At 39.3% G+C, this 23,023-nt stretch overlaps 1 protein-coding gene across 1 annotated transcript in view; it reads right to left on the reverse strand.

Annotated features, from left to right (window-relative positions):
• LOC126353876 (agrin-like) overlaps nucleotides 1-23,023 on the reverse strand; it is a 342,153-nt gene that overhangs the window by 159,645 nt on the left and 159,485 nt on the right. Inside the window, exons 11-12 of the mRNA XM_050003066.1 lie at nucleotides 9,208-9,324; nucleotides 1,041-1,178 (exon numbers count right to left, since the gene is read on the reverse strand). Coding sequence (XP_049859023.1) covers nucleotides 1,041-1,178; nucleotides 9,208-9,324 — 255 coding nt within the window. The remainder of the gene's footprint in view (nucleotides 1-1,040; nucleotides 1,179-9,207; nucleotides 9,325-23,023) is intronic.

The following is a 23,023-nucleotide window of genomic DNA, read 5'->3' on the forward strand; positions in this document are numbered from 1 at the left end:
TGCACCTATTCAGTGCCACTAGGATACTCATAAATCTAATTTCTGAATCTACTCTCTTCCACTTGTATTCAAGTCATGCGACCTGAGAGTTATGAGTATTTCTCCATCTTCAATACTGTGAAAGAAATCTCCTTTACTGCCAAGTTTTTTGCTTTCCATATTTTGAGAGGCAGTGTGGATCAAAGCATGCAAAAAATATCCAGTCAACATAGGCTCTTAAATGCATACCTTAAGAGCTATGAGCACTTATTCATATTCACTACTGTGAAATACATTTCTTCTACTGAACATGTGCTCATAGCACTTAAGATATGCTTTTTAGAGCCAATGTTTACCAGGCAATTTTTTTCCCATTTTGGTCCACACTAAACCCTCCCAAAATATGTAAAGCCAAGAGCTTGCAGTAGATGAGATTTGTTTCACAATATTGAAGATGAAGAAGTGCTCATAGCTCTTAATGCATGTGTTTTAGGCACCATGTTTACTACACTTTTTTGCTTTGAATGATTGTTCCTGTCATATCACTGAATACTGATCATATCTCCTGAGACTCCATGTATTTGTATTATTTTTTTAGCTATGTTGCCTTATTGCCTAGCTATGTTGCCTCATTGCTCTTCTGGTATATCAGCCTCTTATTATAATGCCTCATCTTTGAGCAATTGACTGCTTTCTGTTTTGTAATGCATTATTGTTATAATGCATTATTATCCTATGATCTTAATCTTGGCTATGAAATGACACATTTCAGATTCAGATTTTGTGTCAATGTATATTATTATGCTGCTATAGGTCTGCGTTCACTGTGTCCAGTTCTTCACTTTCATAATTGCAACAGTTTGTACATACTGTCCTTCCTTCACTTTAAAACATAATTCCATATTTAGTGAATATAACATTTGCTGTAAGAGTAAATACCACTACAATAAAGGAAAGTGAACAATTGGAAGTGAAAAGAACAAGCAAAAAGATAAACAAACTTTATAACATTAAGTGAATGAAATATGGTAAACCACTTGCAAAATCAAATAATATCTTACGTAAACATCCATCATGACCTTCAGATATCTTTGGCAGCCCCCAGTAGCCCGGTTCACAACGGTCACATTTCACACCACCAACTCCAGGTTTGCATTTGCATTGCAGTGTATCTGGATCACATGCATCAGAGATAGAACCTACAAAAAAGAGTAAAGCACAAACATTTACAATATACTCAACAAGAAGAAAATTTAAAAGATGTTTATGTTGATGAAAATGACATGATGGTATTTTGAAGGTGTGCAATGGCTTCAGTTTTTACCACTTTAAAATATTATTAGATGAGTGTTATTTACCTGTTACAAGTACCATTTTTAAATTAGTTAAAAATAGTTCTTACAAACATTAGAATCATAAGAAGCATCCATATTTGAAACATGTAAGGAAAAAGAACAAAATAAACTGTTAAGACAGTACGTGTACTAGCTGATCATTACACTAAAAATGGATGAGTTGGCTCCATGCAACATACTAATGTCTGAAACATAAACATTTTGCATAGTACACTTCTCCTATCACCAGCTACAATAGACAGCAGAACCTCACTTGTATTAACAATATAATTCCAGATCATCAAATGCACTATTTTGAAATGAGTCATACATGTGTTACAAGGACCATGAACAAGTGAGGCTTTCGATGTGAGAATAAAAGCACATTCATCAGAAACTGAACTATACACAAGAATTTCATCCAGTCTAAGTGACCAAGAGGAAGAAAAGCAAAAGTGGAATGCAAATCTTTTCACGGTGCCCAGCAACTGAGTTTTCCACTGACCTATGACCAAGTCCAACAATGAGTTTATGGTATTTAGGGGAGTGCCACACTATTGAATTATGTACCCCAGCAGGCACTTTTGCTATTAAATCAGCTTGCTTGTTTCCTTGGATTCTGAGGTACCTTTGTGCCTGTCAGAATAACATCTACTTTCCCATTTCTGTACACAGACAAAGGATTCTTCTATATTCTAGATCATTTTGTCCATTTTGTGAATGAGTCATGGGGCATGGAGGACAGAAAATTAATCACAACAAATGAGAAACTTCTCCCTTGGTCACGTCAGATTTCTCAGTGTGTACATTCCTTCACACTAGATGCTGTAAATTCATTTTTAATGATTATCTGTAAGAAATATTGGTAAAAACTCTCATCCACGTGTAGACATGAAGTTAAAATATCAAGGCTAATTCTGGTAATGTTGATTGACAGCAGACCAGATACTGAATATGAAAGTCTTAGATATTATATGCTGAGAGTAAGGTAATATTATCCAGTTTTGTAGTTTCACTGTGATATGCTAGTTGACATATTAGCAGAAACAGAAGCTGATGAAAACCTAACGGGAAATACAAGAGAACGGTCAAGTTGACTAACAGCAAGTCCAAAATAAATTCCATGAATGTTTATTTAACCCCTTTGAAATCAAAACATGTCTTTAACAGGGATCTGGACTGTTGCCACTTTTGTTTAACTGTGTGTTAAATAATAATAATAATACAAACAATAATGGTAGAAGGACTAAAGTTTCAGAACATTTAAAAAATTAAAGAACATTTGAAGATGAGACTAAGAGGAATAACATGGAAATATAAATTTTAGGTTTTGTAGATGATACAGTCCTAATAACAGAATATTCTGAACCAGCAAGAACAAAAAATAATGTAATGAAAGTGTAGATTATGGTTCCAAACAAAGTCAGCACCACAAAATACAACAATGTCTCAGAACATACTGTAACATTGAATGGGAGGTGCTGGCAAAGCCACACCCTCTTTCCCAGCTCCACAGCACTATCACAGGGATGCTGATATATAGCCAAGTAGAGGAAGGCTGCCCCAATTTGTGACATCCAATCAAACAGAAAACATTGTCTACTTAGGACACATGTATTACTCATGTCTTAGAATGAACTATACATCAGAACTTTGTGATTCTTATACTTGAAGAGAAGAGTTAGTAAAAGTGCGCATCAAGTGATGCTTTAATATTTAAAGACAGCTGTAAATAATCAGCACATTCCTGTGGCAATGGATTGTATAAAGTTAAGTAAATATTTTTATCATTCTTGTAATAAAGTGCACTAATGTTTCATAGGTTGTAGTTTTACTCCACCATATTCCATAGCAACCGACAGTTATATTTGACAATTGTAGTTCCATCAGGACATAACAGAAAGAATGTATTGAAAGAAGTGGCAGAGCAGATATCTTTTGGAAAAAAAAGAAAAAATTGTATAATACCAAATGTCAAGGACAATACATCCCAATTAAACACCATAAAAATCTTTACATCCCTTGGCAAATGGATTACAATCAATGGGTTCAATAAAGAAGCATTGAAAACAAGTGCCAGAAAAATGGAAACATGAAACATTTACAAAAAAAAAAAAAAAAAAAAAAATTGTTTTTTTATACATGCCAAAACTCATCATTAAAATTCTTCCAAAAACCATCATATTTATATATGAGAGATGTTCCTAGTGGAATTAGAATGAAAAGAAGAAAAGATCATACAAAATTTTCTGTGTCCAAAGTACAAAAACTTGTTCTACTTTTAAAAAAATTAGAGACACAATACACAAACAATAAGTATACTTTTATGATCATATAAAAAGAATGAATGATCCCAAATGGATGAAATACCTCTTCAACATCTTTGTCTTAAAACACAAAAACATAAATGGCTGTCTAAAGACATAGATGAAATGAGCATAAAAATAAACCTCTTAGCTTAGTGTGTTTCTTCAGTGGTCAAGCAATGAAAAAAAGAAAAATAATACTGATGCACATCATGTTTCATGTATATTTTAATAGAAACAATTTGAACCATTGATACAACTATTGCGACAATTTATACATGGTTAATGAAATAATACTCAATACATGTTACCTCTGATAAAGGATCTGGTGTAGCTGGAGAGCCTATTTAATGGTAAATAAATATTTCAAAACATAGAATAGCCACTAGTCTCTGCCTGGGCTATCTTCTATTTATGCCACAGTTCCAAGGTTAATATGTACGGTATTTAATGATGGAATGCTGAAAACTAATGCCTCCAAATTCTTTATGTGAAAACTCTAAACTTTTTAAAGAAAACAAACATTATTAACATTCTAAATCCTTATTATTTATGTCTACCAATTTGCAGCCCTCTGCCACAAGAGGGCTCAAAATTATAGCATGGAACATGGCAGTGTGTGACAAGCCTATATTAGTGTGGAAGAAATTGCATACTGTGCAATCAAGTTTCAAATTCGAAGAGTTCATTCACACATGGAGCACCCTCTCCTTCAGCATGATAATGTCAGACCACACACAGGCACTGCAACACTTGCAACAATCCAATGCCTTCGGTTCACTATCATTACTCATCCTCCACACAGTCTTGATTTTGTCCCATCCAATCTTCATATGTTTCCAAAATTCGGAGAACACCTTGAAGTGGTGCTACCAGAGATGAGGTTGTGAGTCCATCAACAAAGTCTTCAAACACTGCACAGTGACAGTATCAACAAACTGGTCTCTCAGTGGAAACAATGTCTTAATCTCTAGGGTGACTACCTTGAGAAATAAGTAATAATATCAGGAAAAGGATAGTTACTACTCACCAAACAGGTATAGTGGAGATGCTGAGCCATAGATAACCACAACAAAAAGACTGTCAGAAAACGAGCTTTTGGCCACAAGGCCTTTGTCAGAAATACACTCCTGGAAATGGAAAAAAGAACACATTGACACTGGTGTGTCAGACCCACCATACTTGCTCCGGACACTGCGAGAGGGCTGTACAAGCAATGATCAATGCACGGCACTGCGGACACACCAGGAACCGTGGTGTTGGCCGTCGAATGGCGCTAGCTGCGCAGCATTTGTGCACCGCCGCTGTCAGCCAGTTTGCCGTGGCATACGGAGCTCCAGCGCAGTCTTTAACACTGGTAGCATGCCGCAACAGCGTGGACGTGAACCGTATGTGCAGTTGACGGACTTTGAGCGAGGGCGTATAGTGGGCATGCGGGAGACCGGGTGGACGTACCGCCGAATTGCTCAACACGTGGGGCGTGAGGTCTCCACAGTACATCGATGTTGTCGCCAGTGGTTGGCGGAAGGTGCACATGCCCGTCGACCTGGGACCGGACCGCAGCAATGCACGGATGCACGCCAAGACCGTAGGATCCTACGCAGTGCCGTAGGGGACCGCACCACCACTTCCCAGCAAATTAGGGACACTGTTGCTCCTGGGGTATCGGCGAGGACCATTCGCAACCGTCTCCATGAAGCTGGGCTACTGTCCCGCACACCGTTAGGCCGTCTTCCGCTCACGCCCCAACATCGTGCAGCCCGCCTCCAGTGGTGTCGCGACAGGCGTGAATGGAGGGACGAATGGAGACGTGTCGTCTTCAGCAATGAGAGTCGCTTCTGCCTTAGTGCCAATGATGGTCGTATGCGTGTTTGGCGCCGTGCAGGTGAGCGCCACAATCAGGACTGCATACGACCGAGGCACACAGGGGCAACACCCGGCATCACGGTGTGGGGAGCGATCTCCTACACTGGCCGTACACCTCTGGTGATCGTCGAGGGGACACTGAATAGTGCACGGTACATCCAAACCGTCATCGAACCCATCGTTCTACCATTCCCAGACCGACAAGGGAACTTGATGTTCCAACAGGACAATGCACGTCCGCATGTATCCCGTGCCACCCAATGTGCTCTAGAAGGTGTAAGTCAACTACCCTGGCCAGCAAGATCTCCAGATCTGTCCCCCATTGAGCATGTTTGGGACTGGATGAAGCATCGTCTCACGCGGTCTGCACGTCCAGCATGAATGCTGGTCCAACTGAGGGCCAGGTGGAAATGGCATGCCATTCCACAGGACTACATCCAACATCTCTACGATTGTCTCCATGGGAGAATAGCAGCCTGCATTGCTGTGAAAGGTGGATATACACTGTACTAGTGCCGACATTGTGCATGTTCTGTTGCCTGTGTCTATGTGCCTGTGGTTCTGTCAGTGTGATCATGTGATGTATCTGACCCCAGGAATGTGTAAATAAAGTTTCCCCTTCCTGGGACAACGAAATCACGGTGTTCTTATTTCAGTTTCCAGGAGTGTAGAAAAACACACACACACACACACACACACACACACACACACACACACACACACACACACACATAAGTGCTACTCACACACACAGTCGTGTGTGTGTGTGTGTGTGTGTGTGTGTGTGTGTGTGTGTGTGTGTGTGGGTGGGTGGGTGGGTCGGTGGGTGGGTGTGTGGGTGGGTGGGTGTTGTGCCTACCTACGACTCAGCATCTACGCAATATGGTGAATAGCAACTATCCTTTTTATAACATTGTTACATGCCATCCTGGATTTTCCATTTAGAAATAAATATGTAGAAATGAGGAACAATGATGTAGAATGCCAGTAACATTTTAATAGTTTCACATAAAAGATTTGGAGGCATTACTTCTCAGCAAAACTTCATAAAATATTGTTGGGAAAGAAAGGACATAATGTAAGTGCTTCTTCTCCATGAAGGAGCTGTGCAATGCCACCTGAGATAGTCTATTAAAGGCATCTCTGCAGTTTCCTGAAAATCCTTCTAATGGTCACCCAAACAACAGCAGACTTCTTGAAATTGTGTTGATGTTTAGGAGCTCACAATGAAATATTTCTAGTTCTCTTTACCAGTACATCATTTATATTTTGTTGTTGTCAACTAAAAGGCTGTGATGATCTGCACAGTTCACCTGCATTTAGCTTTTACAGTACTGCACTCATGTTTCTGATCCACACGTGCCAGTTTATACTCAGTCAGGATCAGGCTGCTTTCACTATTGGCCTGAAAAGTCTTTAAATGAAGTCATCAACTACTGTACCCAGAGCAGCATCTACAAAGATGTCACAGAATTACAAGAGACTGGTGCTGGAGAACAATTCTGTGACAGCGCTGAAATTACTACTTTGTACTGTGCATTACATTCATAATAGACAGAGCTTCTGATAACAATAAGTATACTCTAGAGATCAGTTTATGAGGAAGGTGCTAACAGGACATAATGCAACATAACATTCATTAAACTCTCAGTCTAGGAAAACTGAATGGGAAGGTGTGATTAGGTTGTAGAGCACTTCCTGATTAATGGCATTATGAGGTCACAGACAGGGGAAACGTCATTCTCCTATTATCCATGTGCATGACCAAGCAATTACAAGTTAACCAATCATGAGACAAAGAGTGGTATTGCTGGCAAGCAGTGTAGGGTCACTATACCCTGTGAGTAAAATTATCAGGGTCTAATGTGCCGGAAATAAATATGTTATAATCAGACACTTCCTAAGCAACTTCACACTTAGAAGCATAGTGAAACATTCTATTTCCGCCAGGAAAGTGTCATTTGATAGTTGCTTTATTACTTCTGAACATAGAAATCCCATTTCCCTGCTTAACAATTACAAACACATTCAGAAGAGGGGAACTGTTGTGTTACTACCAGAAAAGAAATTTTTTTATTACCAGTTTCCCACAGGACTAGCTGTTCAAGATCTCTTTGTTGCTTGGATGTTAATATTCCCTGGCAATCTGACCACAACTGCGATCCACATGGTTAAGCCATGATCTGTGCTTCCTAAAATGCACAATATTTCTGTGTAATGCCACAAAGATTTCACTTCTTCACTGCTTATGCTGTCCTTTCATGTGGAGAGTAACTCTTCTCCCTTCCCCATACTCTATCAGTTACTTTTAGTTTCTAAACCACTACATGAAATACTGCTTTATTTTCTTATTAAAATTAGCTAATGAGACAATTTTTGTGAAAACAGTGAATATTAAAACATTTCTTAAATAAAAGTTTATTGTGCTATAAAATAACACACAGTGCCTATTTGATCCAGTTTAAGGAACTACACTGAAGCCTCAAAGAAACTGGTTTAGGCATGCGTATTCAAATACATACGTAGATATGTAAATAGGAAGAATACGGCACTGTGGTTGGCAATGCATATATTAGACAAGTGTCTGGTGCAGTTGTTAGATTGGTTGCTGCTGCTACAATGGCATGTTATCAAGATTTAAGTGACCTTGAATGTGGTGTTATAGTTGGCACATGAGTTATGGGACACAACATCCCTGAGGTAATGACAGAGTGGGGATTTTTCTGTACGACCATTTCATGAGTGTGCCGTGAATATCTGGAATCTGGTGAAACACCAAATGTCTGACATTGTTGCAGTCGGAAAAAAATCCTGCAAGAACAGGAACAAGAATGACTGTAGAGAATTGTTCAACATGACATAAGTCCAGCCCTTCTGCAAATTGCTATAGATTTCAAAGGTGGGCCATCGACAAGTGTCCGGGTATAAACCATTCAATGAAACATCATCAATATTGGCTTTTGGAGCCAAAGGTCCACTTGTTTACCCTTGATGACAGCATGACATAAAGCTTTACACCTTGCCTGGCTTGTCAACACTGACATTGAACTGTTAATGACTGAACACATGTTACCTGGTCAGGCGAGTCTCATTTCAAATTGTATCAAGCAGGTGGACATGTATGGGTATGGAGACAACCTCATGAATCCATGGGCTCTGCATTTCAGTTCAAGCTGGTGGAAGCTCTGTAATGGTATGCGACATGTGCAGTTGGCTGATACATCCAGATACAATTCTGACAGGTGATGTATGTAAGCATCTTATCTGATCACCTGCATCCATTCATGTCCATTATGCATTCCAACGGACTTAGGCAATTCCAGCAGGACAATGCAACACCCCACATGTTCATAATTGCTACAGAGTGGCTCCAGTAACACTCTTATGGGTTTAAACACTTCTGCTGTCCACCAAACTCCCCAGACATGAACATTGTTGAGCATATCTGTGATGCCTTGCAATGTGCTGTTCAGAAGAGATCTCCACACCCTCACACTCTTATGGATTTATGGACAGCCCTGCAGGATTCATGGTGTCAATTCCCTCCAGCACTACTTCAAGTCCATGCCATGTTGTGTTGAGGCACTTCTGCGTGCTCACGGGAACCCTACACTGTACTAGGCAGGTGTACCAGTTTCTTTGGTTCTTCAGTGAATATTACACATTGTCATTTAATCAGTATATTAACATCATATATTTCATCATAACTAAATCACACTCACCCAATTTGTTGCATCCACAAAGTGAGGGGCAACCAGCATTTCCCTCTCCTTGGATAGGAGTTTTTCCATCAGGACAACAACCAAGAAATGTTGCTTGACATGGACTGGCCTCAACAGCTGACAGAAATTTTATTAAGATATACTGCATGTATTTTGTAAACAATAATGAAAATCAATTGCATTTACACACATTCCATGTATGCATTATCTACAAAAAAAACCTTAGTTCATTATTTGTTTCATACTGGCAATGTCCTTTTATCACAGGGTATGAGACAAAGCTCTGAAAAGAACTGCCCCCATTCTGTCCCCCCCCCCCCCCCCCCAATCCCCCGTTTTCCAACCTTCCAAAACCCATAAGTGCGGAATACTGTGGAGCTATTAAGTAAGTCAAACTGATGATAAAAATACTATAATTCTATGCTTGTTACTACCATCATTTAAATGTAATTTTCAGTTTTATTTCTTTTCATTCTTACCATTTTTGCAAAAATTTATTACTTATACAAAATCCAGCACACACACATATCTATACCCTGCAAAACTCTGTGAAGTGTTTGGCAGAGTGTATATCCTGTTGTACAACATATTACCATTTCTTCTCAGTCCAGTTGTATATGGAGTGGGAGAAGAATGATTTTTTAATTGCCTCAGTGTGTACTTAAATTAGTCTAGTCTTTTTAGTCCTTGTGTGGAGATATGTGGGCACTGTAATACATTCCTAAATTTCTCACTTAGTAGTGTTTCTTGGAACTTCATAAAGATGAGCGATGCGGATAAGGAGGAGGCACGCAGTGGGGAGAGGGAGGGATATCAGGGTAGGAGTGGGTGAAGACGCCTGTGCTGCATTTGGGTACTTGCAGGGACGTGGTGGGGACAGGCTAGAACTGCTAGGTAGATATGTAATAGGGAGAGTTCCCACCTGATGACAGTGGGAAGGATCCAGATGGCACAGCCTGTGAAACTGTCATTATATTGAAGCACATCTATTTGGGTGGCATGTTTACAAACTGTATGGTCTAGCTGTCTCTTGGCCACAGTTTGGCAGCAACCATTCATACCCAAAGATAACTTGTTAGTACTTATGCCCACATAGACTGCAGTGCAGTGAATGCAGCTAATTGTCGGCATGCATCTACAAGTGTCTGCCAGTGCAGCTGTTTCTGTATCTCAGTGATGCTGTCCCAGGGTCTAAGAAACCCAGCAACCATTCATGCTGGTATTCTTTGTATATTTTCAACATACCCTGTTAGTCCTATTCGGTATAGGCCACACATGTGTGGGGAATATTCTAGGATTAGTGGCATGAGTGTTTTATAAGAAATCTCCTTTGTAGACAGACTGAATTGTCCTTGTCTCCTGTCAATAAACTGAAGACTGCACCTTTTTTACTTATGATTAAGTCTAGTTGACTGATTCCAATTGTGTCTCATTGCTACTGTAACCAAAGGTTACTGCATTTCTGCAGTGTTTGGAGTGCACAATTTTCCATTTCTGAACATTTTGTTTGATATGACTGTTCTTTCATTAATAAGCATTTGTGATCAGAATATATTTTAAGATTCTATAATGTATGGATGTCAAAGATACTGGAGGTAGTTACAACAGTGTAGAAAGAATACATTGCTACTCACCGCATACAGGAGGCACAGACAGGCACAATAAAAAAGAATAATAGAAATATTTAAGCTTTTGGATGAAGACCTTTCTCAGAAGCAGAGCTCTCACACATTCACACAAAAAACAACTCAAACTTACATGGCTACTGTCTCTGGGTGCTAAGACTCAACTGCGAGTGTGTCTGACATGGGCAGTGATCAACTGTGTGGGTGATGTGGATAAGGAGGTGTGCAGTGGGAGGGTGAGGGGGATAGTGGGATGAGATACTATTGCTGCCTGTGGGAGCAGGAAGGGGCATGGTGGGGACAAGTTAGCGCTGCTACGCAGATATGTTATAGGGTGAATTCCCACCTACGTAGTTCAGAAAAGCTGGTGTTGGTGAGAAGAATTCAGATACTACAAACTGTGAAACAGCCATTATAATGGAGCATCTTCATAAACTGTATGGTCCAGCTGCCTCTTGGCCACAGTTGACAGTGGCCATTTATGCACATAGACAGCTTGCTAGAAGTTAGGCCCACAGAGAATGCTGCACAGTCATTGCGGCTAAATGAATCTTAACTGTGCAGGTTGGTACTCTAGCTACAACATATCCTTTTTCTGACAACCACCCTATCCTCAGCTTTTGTTAGTCCCTGTCCTCCACCTGCCTAGTCCCTTACCAGCTCCCAATACAATACACACATGCCTTCTAGCATAACAATGCACCTCCAAGTCATTTCCTCTTCTCTGCTTCTCTCCCCTTCCTCCTTCCCCTCAGCAACCAATGCTGTACCTAGCAGCCCTGTTCTGTCCCACCTCACCCCTGCATGCTCTCATGGGCAGCACTAGCATCTTCTCTCACACCTACTCTGCTATCCCTCCCCCTCCTTGCCACATGCCTCTTTCTTATCCCCACCAACCGCCCCAACAGACTGTTGCTCATGTCAGACACTGTTTCAGTCAGACCTTAGCACCCAGGGACATAAGTCATGTTGTGTGAATGGTGAGAGTTCTGTTTCTGAGGAAGCACCTTGTCTGATAGCTTACACATTTCTAGTATCATTTTTCATTATGCCACTTCTATGTGGTGAGTGCATTTTATCCTTTACATATAATTGTTATTCCATCCTGGACTTTCCATTGGATGGTAATTATGTGGATCAGCTACTACCATTCTTCTACACAGGTGTGACCTGCGCTTGCTTCAACTACTGGTCAAGTTATTTGTTGGTGTGATCTACCATATATTATGTTTAAAAGAGGGGTAGCTCAAATCACAAATTCTGTAGAGACAGGGATTCTATTGGGCACATGGCCTGGTTCAGTTTCAGCGATATCCACTGTTTGTCAACACCATTGAAACTAATATCTTTATGTCATCCTTGCAATGGTATGAGAATTAACTTGCAGCACACTCCTGTATATAGTTTAGTGACATATGAAAATGAAATTCAGCATCTCTACTTTTGCTTTGTGAACTTCAGTTTCAGTACCTGTATCATCAGCAAGTGTCTGGACACAATTTTTTTTTTGCCACTGACACCCAGTACACATACATTCTGCTACAGGAGGCATTAAAAGCATCATGAACTCCCATTTGATGGCATGTTTCCTTTAGAATCTCTCTATCTATAATTGGAAGCTTTGTTTTACATCTATTGTGCGGTATTTGCAGTTTCTTTAGAGGGACTGCACATGATGGAGCAGTGACAACATCCCCCCCCCCTCCTCCTTTGCCCTCCAACTCAAAGAAGTCACAAACTGTTCTACTAGTTACATATCTATTGACTAAAAAATAGTCATGATAAAGACATCCTGTGTTACTCATGTGTTGTTAAAGTAAATAACTGTAAAGGTATCTCTGCGTGATCAAGAATGGAAAACTGTGTTCCAGTTCCATAAAGCAATCAAAATCTCTTAATCACTTAGCATCAGAAAATGAGATAATTAAGATGTTGCAACATGGTAGGAATGCTCTATTAGTGAGAATCAGTGAGTTAGAGCAAAAACTAAATAAATATGTAACCAGTGAAAAGTCATGTATGAGGCATTTCCAGAAAGTAAGTACCATTCTGTTCTACCACCACCACAGCACTAGCATTGCTGCTACACAGATTGCACAAATCTCTCTGGTCATTGTCTTTACACAGACACCATTACAGCAGGATTGTGTTGTATTTACATTTGTAGTGATCGTTAAAAATATTTAAGACAATCTCTGAGCCTGTCAACTTTGAAGTAAACTGTAATAAAGTTTTTGAATGCAAAGAATGCTAAGCCAGCAGAAATTCATCATCAAGTTTTAGTATTTATGGTGAAAATGTAATGACTGATGGAGTGGTGAGGAAGCGGGTGAGACAATTCAATGATGGATGAATCAACGTTTATGATGAAACAAAGACTGGGCAGCCTTCTGCTGTTTGGTTTGGTTGAGAGAGTGAATGAGAAAATTTATGAAAACAGATGGTTGACAATAAACATGCTTTGTGATGAGTTCCCACAAATTTAAAAAAAAACTGTTTTGCATGCAATTGTCACAAATTGCTTAAATATTTGCAAATTGTATTCCTGTTGGGTTCTGAAAATGCTTACAGATTTCCACTAAATGAAGTGTGGCAGTGCTTTGACATTTCTTAACCAATAAACTGATGATGGAGATGAATTCTCAAACAGAATTGTGAGTGGTAATGAAAATTGGGTTTGTGATGTCACTCCAGAATCAACATAACAGTCAGTGATGTTGGGGCATTCATGAACCCCCAAAAACAAGAATTAAAAACAACACTGGCAAGATGAACAAATCATGTGCAGTGTGTTCTGGGACAGATAGAGCATTCTGCTCATTGTGTTTCTTCGCAGAGGTGAAGCCACCAGTGTGGAACGATACTTTGGAACATTGTGAAAACTTTGGCACGCAGTCAAAAACAAAAGGCATGGAGTGCTCAGTTTAGGCAGTGTATTGCTTTATGATAACGCATGTCCTCAGTCTGATGGTGTCACTCAAAATCTTATTCAGCAATTTGGGTGGGAGCAGTTCGATCACCCACAGTACCACTCTGATCTTGCACTTTCTGACTATCACTCACTCTTGAACTTGAAGTGTCATTTCGGAGGTAGTGCTTTGACAGCTATGCCAACACAAAAATGATGTTCAACAGTGGCTGTCTTCACCGGTGGCAGCTTTCTATGACAAGGGCATACAAAAGTTGGTTTCCCACTATGACAAATGTCTGAACAATGGTGACAGCCATGTACAAAAATAGTTTAAGAAATAGTCTTTTCTGTAAAAACAAATTTTAAGTTGAAAAAAAATGTTTTATGAGTTTTTCCCAAAAGGAGTATTTGCTTTTGGGGTAGGCCTTGTACATTAGGAAGGGTACCCAATTCATGTAATTTAAAATCACCATTGATGACAAACTTGTGTTATATGTACCCAGTTCTCTGGTGCCAGCTAGCAAACTCGCAGCGCAACATGTAAGTGTAATTAAAGACATTGATTACATGCCAACCACTGAAAATGAAATAGCACAAGAAACTGTGATTAAAGATTTCTGCACTGTTCTGGAAGATAAAGCATCTAATTATAGAAAAAAATTGCAAGTCAAGAAATACAGCACTGAAACAGGAGTTGTAATAGTGAGTGACAATCATGGCAGGAGTGTATAAACATACTGGAGAAAAAAAGTGAATCAAATAAGGCATTCAAAGTTTTATTTACCCAAATGCTGCTCTCATGGAAGTTTTTCATGAAGACTCATCAAAATAATTTTAAAAACAATGATAACGTCTTACCAAGTGGTCTCCATCTGAGTAAATAGATATATGTAATTTTACATCCAATAACTAAACGATGTGACAAAGGACATATGAAAAAAAGTCAATATGGTTAACCATCATGTAGTGAAAACAGTGAACTGTTCAGAATCATGCATCAAAAGCAGAATATCCACAAATTTTGAAATGGGAAGACTACCATGTGATAAATTCACATGCCACTGTTTTCACTTTAACAGAAAAGGGAAACAACCAGTATACAATGCATTCTCTTCATTAATTAAAATTAGCTACTGCACAAAGCAAGTGAATTCATCTTTAAACCAAAAAGTCTGCCTGGAGACATCAGAATTTTTATCTTATTTTATTTTGTTTGATTTTAAGCTACAGAGAGAGAGAGAGAGAGAGAGAGAGAGAGAGAGAGAGAGAGAGGATGAGAGCCAGTGAAGTACCCATACCTAAACTGAAACAAATGCTGCTCAACAAGTGGGTTATCATTAGAAACACCACAAAACAGGAAAGGCAGACTCCAGATAAGGTTATAGTGGTATTCCTGTATTATGTTTTTCTGAGCACCAGTCGAATAAAGGCTTGTTAGAGCTGATACACCTCCATCAGTTTAAATTGGTGGACAAATATTGCAGAGAAATACTCATTCATGATGGTAGCTGTATATACGGATGAGAAAATATAAAATTTGCTAATATAACCAAATCTGACAGCTTATCTGCTGAAAGAGACATCAGACTTCAACAGCGGAACTCCCAAATCAAAAGACTGTGATCATCTCTGCATATACATCACAAGATGATGATAAAATGTCTATCATAATTATATGTAGAAACTGTTAGGAAATTTCATCACCTCAAAGAAAAATATTTTCATATGCGGAGTTTTCAATACTGATTTCTCCAAACCCAACAGATTTAAAGATTTACTGAAATCCTTTAATTAAAACCAACTGTAACTAATCCAACTTATATAACTATTACTTCTGGAACATGCAGTGACCAGCCTTTATAAATACAGATAAATATACCTACGGCACACAAATTGTTAACACTGGTTTTAGTGACCAACATGCACAGATTCTAACAACAGCTATTTTTTGAAACAGCTTTCCCCAAATAAACATCAACAACTGAATCACAGCAGGAATAAAAATCTCATACCAGAGTCAGAGCAGATTATATGAACAGTCAAAGCAAATTAAAAATCCTGTTTTTATTAACTGTTTAAACAATATAAATGAATACTTAGACAGCTAAAACCAAATTAAATGCAACAGAAAATGACAAACAAATAGAAAATTCCAGGAATAAGATGAAAACATCCTGGAAAATCTTCAAAACAGAAATGATTGCAATGTCATCACACAACCACAGAGCAATAAATGAAAACCAGATTGAAAAATTCATACAAGAACAGCATTTGTGTCTCCTATAACACCTGAAGAGTTATCTATGATGATAAAAACATTACCCAATAAATATGCAACAGGTGCTGATGAAAACCCAGATATTTCCATTAAACCATTTTCCTAGTGTATTTTATGTACAGTGGACACTTTCTCTGAAATGGCTTTATTTTCATGGCTACAAGGAAACTCTGTGACATAGTCTTTGAACAAAAAAATGAGTACTTTTACTTCTTTCAATCACCATGATGTCTTTCCTGTAAGACATCACTTATATCATCATGGCTCCAAATATTTTTATTAACTCAAAACTGTAATATTAGAATTTCACTCTTTGTGTTTAAAAATTACTTTCTGCCCAAGAGTAGAACAACCAACACCTTCACTAAAACTATGGTTTTTCTCTGAGCATAGAAAGAAAAGACCCATTAATGCTTATTGTATCCACTCCGGCAGTGCCTGCTACCACCATTTCAGTTTCAGCAGCATAATTCCTTTGCCTATAATATTGGTTGAGAGCTCCCCTGCCTCCCTTATAGAATTTTCATGATACATATAAATGATCAATACAAACACTGGTTACAGACTTGTTTCTGGAAAGTGCCAAAGGAAAGTCTAAGTGTGAGATTAGTCATATTTTACATAATTTTTTGTGCAAAGGTTGCTCAGTTTTCTGCAATGACATTGTCATTTGCCATAAGTGTATGCAAGTACTCTCTGAAAATCCTAGTATCTTCTCTTCAGAAACATTATGATAGATGATAAGATAAATGAAGATGAGTTTATGACATATCGACATGGTCAGATGTGGACAGAAACATAGATAGCCAAGGATATGTGTTGAGTTTGAGGATTTTTTTCTGAAATACAGCTTGGCTTCTGCCACTGGCTACCCTATTAACTCACTTCAAATGTCAGAAAACAGGAAGGGAATAACACCTATAAGTGTAATATCCTTGACAAAACACTAGAATGTGTAGACATCTACATCTACGTGATTATTCTGCTATTCACAATTAAGTGCCTGGCAGAGTGTTCAATGAACCACCTTCAAGCTGTGTCTTTACCGTTCCACTCTCGAATGGTGCATGGGAAAAATGAGTACGTACATTTTTCTGTGCGATCCCTGATTTCACTTATTTTACCATGATGATCATTTCTCCCTATGTAGGTGCGTGCCAACAGAATGTTTTTGCAATTAGAAATTTCATGAGAGGAAAAAGCCTTTCTTTTAATGACTGCCACTCCATTTCACATATCATGTCTGTGGCACTATTTCCCCTATTTTGTGATAATACAAAACGAGCCGCCCTTCTTTGAACTTTTTCAGTGTCATCTGTCAGTCCCATCTGATGCAATCCTACACCACACAGCAATATTCCAGAATAGGTTGGACAAGTGCAGTATAAGCAGTCTCTTTAGTAGATCTGTTGCATCTCCTAAGTGTTTTGCCAATGAATCGCAGTCTTTGGTTTGCTCTAGCCACAACATTATCTATGTGATCATTCTAATTTAAGTTGTTTGTAATTGTAATACCTAAGTATTTAGTTGAATTTACAGCCTTCAGATTTGTGTGACTTATTGCGTAATTGAAATTTAGCGGATTTCTTTTAGTACTCATGTGAATAAATTCACAGATTTTTTTTTTTTTTTTTTTTTTTTTTTTTTTAATTCAGCGTCAATTGCCACTTTTCGCGCCATACAGATATCTTATCTAAATTATTTTGCAACTCATTGTGGTCATCTGATGACTTTACAAGACAGCAAATGACAGCATCATCTGCAAATAAACTAAGAGGGCTACTCAGATTGTCTCCTATGTCGTTAATATAGGTCAGGAACAATAGAGGGCCTATAACACTTCCTTGGGGAATGCTGGATATTACCTCTGTTTTACTCAATGACTTTCCATCTACTACTAAGAACTGTGACATTTCTGACAGGAAATTACGAATCCAATTGCACAACTGAGGTGATATTCCAGCCTCCGTAGTGTAGCGGCAGCGTTACCACCTACCACGCAGGGGCCCAGGTTTGATTCCCGGTAGGGAACTGCGTGTTGTGTGTCCTTCATCATCATTTTCATCATAATTGACTCACGAGTCACCAATGTGGCGTCACTTAAAAAGGATTTGCAATACGGTGGCTGAACTCCCCTGAAAGGGGTCTCCCAGCTAAAAATGCCATATGCTCATTTCCATTTTGGTTAGAAGATTCTTCTGAGGAACGATGTCGAAAGCCTTCTGGAATGATGCGAACTGTTTTTCTTTATTTGTGCATTAAGAACATATTACACTACTGGCCATTAAAATTGCTACACCAAGAAGAAATGCAGATGATAAACGGGTATTCATTGGACAAATATATTATACTAGATATGACATGTCATTACATTTTCATGCAATTTGGGTGCACAGATCCTGAGAAACAGTACCCAGAACAACCACCTCTGGCCATAATAACGGCCTTGATAGGCCTGGCCATTGAGTCAAAAAGAGCTTGGATGGCGTGTACAGGTACAACTGCCCATGCAGCTTCAACATGATACCACAGTTCATCAACAGTAGTGACTGGCGTATTGTGACGAGCCAGTTGCTCAGCCACCATTGACCAGACATTTTCAATTGGTGAGAGATCTGGAGAATGTGCTGGCCAGGGCAGCAGTTGAATGTTTTCTGTATCCAGAAAGGCCCATACAGAACCTGCAACATGTGGTCATGCATTATCCTGCTGAAATGCAGGGTTTTTGCAGGGATCAAATGAAGGGTAGAGCCACGGGTCGTAACACATCTGAAATGTAACGTCCACTGTTCAAAGTGCCGTCAATGCGAACAAGAGGTGACCAAGACATGTAACCAATGGCACCCCATAGCATCACGCCAGGTGATAAGCCAGTATGGCGATGACAAATACACGCTTCCAATGTACGTTCACCGCGATGTTGCCAAACATGGATGCGACCATCATGATGCTGCATACAGAACCTGGATGCATCCAAAAAAATGACATTTTGCCATTTGTGCACCCAGGTTCGTTGTTGAGTACACCATCGCAGGCACTCCTGTCTGTGATGCAGCATCAAGGGTAACCGCAGCCATGGTCTCCGATCTGATAGTCCATGCTGCTGCAAACATCGTTGAACGGTTCGTGCAGATGGTTGTTGTCTTGCAAACATCCCCATCTGTTGAATCAGGGATCGAGACGTGGCTGCACAATCCCTTACAGCCATGCGGATAAGATGCCTGTCATCTCGACTGCTAGTGATACGAGGCTGTTGGGATCCAGCACGGTGTTCCGCATTACCCTCCTGAACCCACCGATTCCATATTCAGCTAACAGTCATTGGATCTTGGCCAACGCAAGCAGCAATGTCGCGATATGATAAACCGCAATCGCAATAGGCTACAATCCGACCTTTATCAAAGTTGGCAACATGATGGTATGCATTTCTCCTACTTATACGAGGCATCACAACAACGTTTCACCAGGCAACGCCGGTTAACTGTTGTTTGTGTATGAGAAATCGGTTGGAAACTTTCCTCATGTCAGCATGTTGTAGGTGTCGTCAATGGCGCCAACCTTGTGTGAATGCTCTGAAAAGCTAATCATTTCCAGATCACATCATCTTCTTCCTGTCGGTTACATTTCACGTCTGTAGCACGTCATCTTCATGGTGTAGCAATTTTAAGGTCCAGTAGTGTATTGTGAAGGATAAGACACTAAGATTACTGGTTATTGACTTTGGAAGCACACCAATAAAAAGTTTTCAAAAGATAGTTTACTACATCATGTGCTGTGATTAATTTCATCTAATATAATTAGATAGATAAAAAATCTAGTCACCAAGCACCAGATGGAGAAAACACGTAAAATTTAAGGAAAACTGCAAGCTTTTGGCATCAATGGATCCTTCTTCTGACAGGAAGGTTGAAGGGGAGGGAAGAAGTATGTAGGAAAAGGGCTGTTGAAGTGTAGGTACTAGAGAGAGTTGCGAAAAAGCGGGTCAGATCGCTGACCCAAGGGGAACTTACCAGACAGGATCAGAAGGAAAGAATGATTGTCTGGATTCTACAACTTGACAGGCACAACCTCAGCACCTGTTCCACCACATATGACATCTGGATTCTTCTTACTGACACCAGTTTCTCAGCACTACGCAGGTGGGAACTGGCTTACAATATGCCCTTGGTTCTTGCCACTCACTTGGCCTTAATTTAGTTTAACTTGGTTTTTTATGCAAAGGTTGCACAAAAATTAATTTAGATTAACTTCTTAATTTAGGTTAACTCCTTTGGTCTCAGCATTTCCTTTCAGTAGCTATTCTCTTCTTCATTCTCTTTTGGTTTTCTAACAATGGAAAAACCAGGATGGAATGTAACAGTGTTATGAAAAGTAAAATTGTTATTCACCATATACTGGAGACACTGGATCACAGATAGGCACAACAAAAAGACACACCTAAGCTTTCGGCCAATGGGGCCTTCATCGAAAATAGATGACATGTACACGCACATACACACAGAGACGCATGCACGCACGCACGCACACACACACACACACACACACACACACACACACACACAGTCACCCCCCCCCCCCCCCCCCCCCCCACACACACACTTATGCAAACACAATTCTCACACACGGCGGCAATCTCTGGCAGCTGAAGCCAAACTCAGCTTCAGCTGCGTTAGTGTGAGAGTGAGTGAGTGAGTGAGAGAGAGAGAGAGAGAGTGTGTGTGTGTGTCTGTGTGTGTGTGTGTTTGTTGTCTATTTTTGACAAAGGCCTTGTTGGCCAAAAGTTAATTTGTGACAGCCTTTTTGTTGTGCCTATCTGCGACTCAGCATCTCTGCTATATGATGAGCAGCAGCTTTCCCTTTCATAATATAGTTCCATTCTTTTAGTTTTCTTTACCTTTTACTTCTAACCTGTCTATTTCCTTCCCCTTCCCCCACCCCCTGTGCCTTCCTTCCACATCTCACATGTCTAACCTGTATAATGCACTAAGCTTTCTGCACTTATTACCTGTTGCACAATGTTTTGTCGGTAATCTGTGTCTAGCTTATAACCCATTTTCCACCTTTAAGCACTCAGATTTTCAAATCTCAACTGGTGCAGTCCACTACAGTCAGTCTTCCCTTTTCATCCTGTTGAGTAGTTCACCCCCGACCTGGGGTTCTGGGTCACTTTTCCATCATTCTCAACCCTTCTGCCACGAGCCACTGACTCTGAGAGGTTGCACATTGTCTTAATTTTCCCCCTGCAGCTTGGTGAGTGTATTTTTTATCCATCCAGTTATATTATATTGTCAAAAACTGATTGTTTTCATTGATAACTTAATTTCAGCTGATATTTCTGACACTGGATGTGAACTCACTTCCTCCCATGATATACATCTACTATGGTGTTATTTATCCATGAATCACATACTCTTTTCCCTGTGGCCTCACAACAGATTTTCTTTATCCATTAATTCCCTTCAGCTTCAAAAATGGGGCACCAGATATTGGGCAATACAACAGTACAATAATCACAATGTTTACATATATCTCTGTCTTATTTGCTTCTTGATAGTGACAGTCACTAACTAATGGTTTTAACTGATTTCTCTGTGGTGGTTCTGGATACAAATTGCAGGTTAACAGGTTTTATCACTTAAAACAAACAACTAAAAGCAGTGACAACTAACAGTAACTGATTCAAAAGAGTCCTAAGCTGCCAGAGCAGCTGAAGAAAGACTAACAGAAAGCTAGGATGGGATCTTTAAATTTCACTACTTTCAAACAGATCTTTGATTGGTAGAGATGATTGTGAGAAGTGGGTTCAAGACTTACAGATGCTGGAGACAAGCAAAAAGCCACTATAAAGTATGAATTAGACAATCCAAAAAATTTGGAAAGAGAGAGTGATATAAAGCACCTATTATGATTTTCTAATACAGGTCATGTAGGGACTTTTGTTTCTTTCTGGCCTCTTCACACATTACGCTATTAGCAGTCCAGAAAACTAGAGGTTCTATTATGTAGCTATACTAGAATTATAGGACTTGCTCCAGCTGTTCATATTTATGTAGCAGCTAACCAGATATTTCTCTACCATTGCAAATATAGTTGAATTTCTCTACCATTGCAAATATAGTTGAAATTAATTCTAAAATTCTGTTATGAAACTGTTTGTAGGGATAAAAAAGGTTGTAGAATTACTATTTTTCAGCATTAAACAGTTTTAAAGGAAAGAAAACATACTGCATATAGTGTTAATTTTAGTACACCATATTCAGTTTACATAAAAAAGATACTGATAATTTAAGTAGAATCTTCCAGTATTTGAGAAGCTGTAAGGAAGAAGATTCTCTTCTTTTTGACTTGAAAACTTATCAAACTTTTTTGAGTGACAACATACTGTCAGAGTTGAATCACTAACAACTACAAGCCCAATAATGTGTAAACAGTGAATGAGCTCGCAACAGATGGATTACGTCTGTACAATTTGTTCACAAAGAGATGAATGAGGGCTCCGTAGTTCTGAATTGGGAAAATTTGGTAGATGCATCGATATTAAATTTAAAATTAAAAAATAATGAAAGATTTTGTACCATGTTACTTGTAAATATGTTTGGGGTTATACAAAATGCAACTCAGAGGAAAGTTTACATCAAATGGTCTCCAAAAGGCCTCAAAAGTCCAATGTGAGGCAAATGCAAGAGATATGGCAGCTTCAAAAAGAAAATGAAAATACAGCACAAAGTGATTATGCAGCTGGCCCATCAAGCAAACAGTAGCCAGCAAGTCACAACTTGTGATTATCTATTCTATAACTATTATACTACTCTGTGTAACCATTGTGTTAAATATACTGATAAGTAAGTTACATATTAAGATGAGACACTTGATACGATTTTATCCTGCCACTTCCCCAAAAAACCTGCAGCACGGACCTGAACTGCATGCAGGTAAATTCTTTGTAGGAATGTCTCCCCTTTGGAGTTAAAATGTTTTGTTGGTATTTAAATGACTTGCATG

This window comes from Schistocerca gregaria, chromosome 3 (assembly GCF_023897955.1).
Source record: "Schistocerca gregaria isolate iqSchGreg1 chromosome 3, iqSchGreg1.2, whole genome shotgun sequence".
In the NCBI taxonomy this organism is placed as follows: Eukaryota; Metazoa; Arthropoda; class Insecta; order Orthoptera; family Acrididae; genus Schistocerca; species Schistocerca gregaria.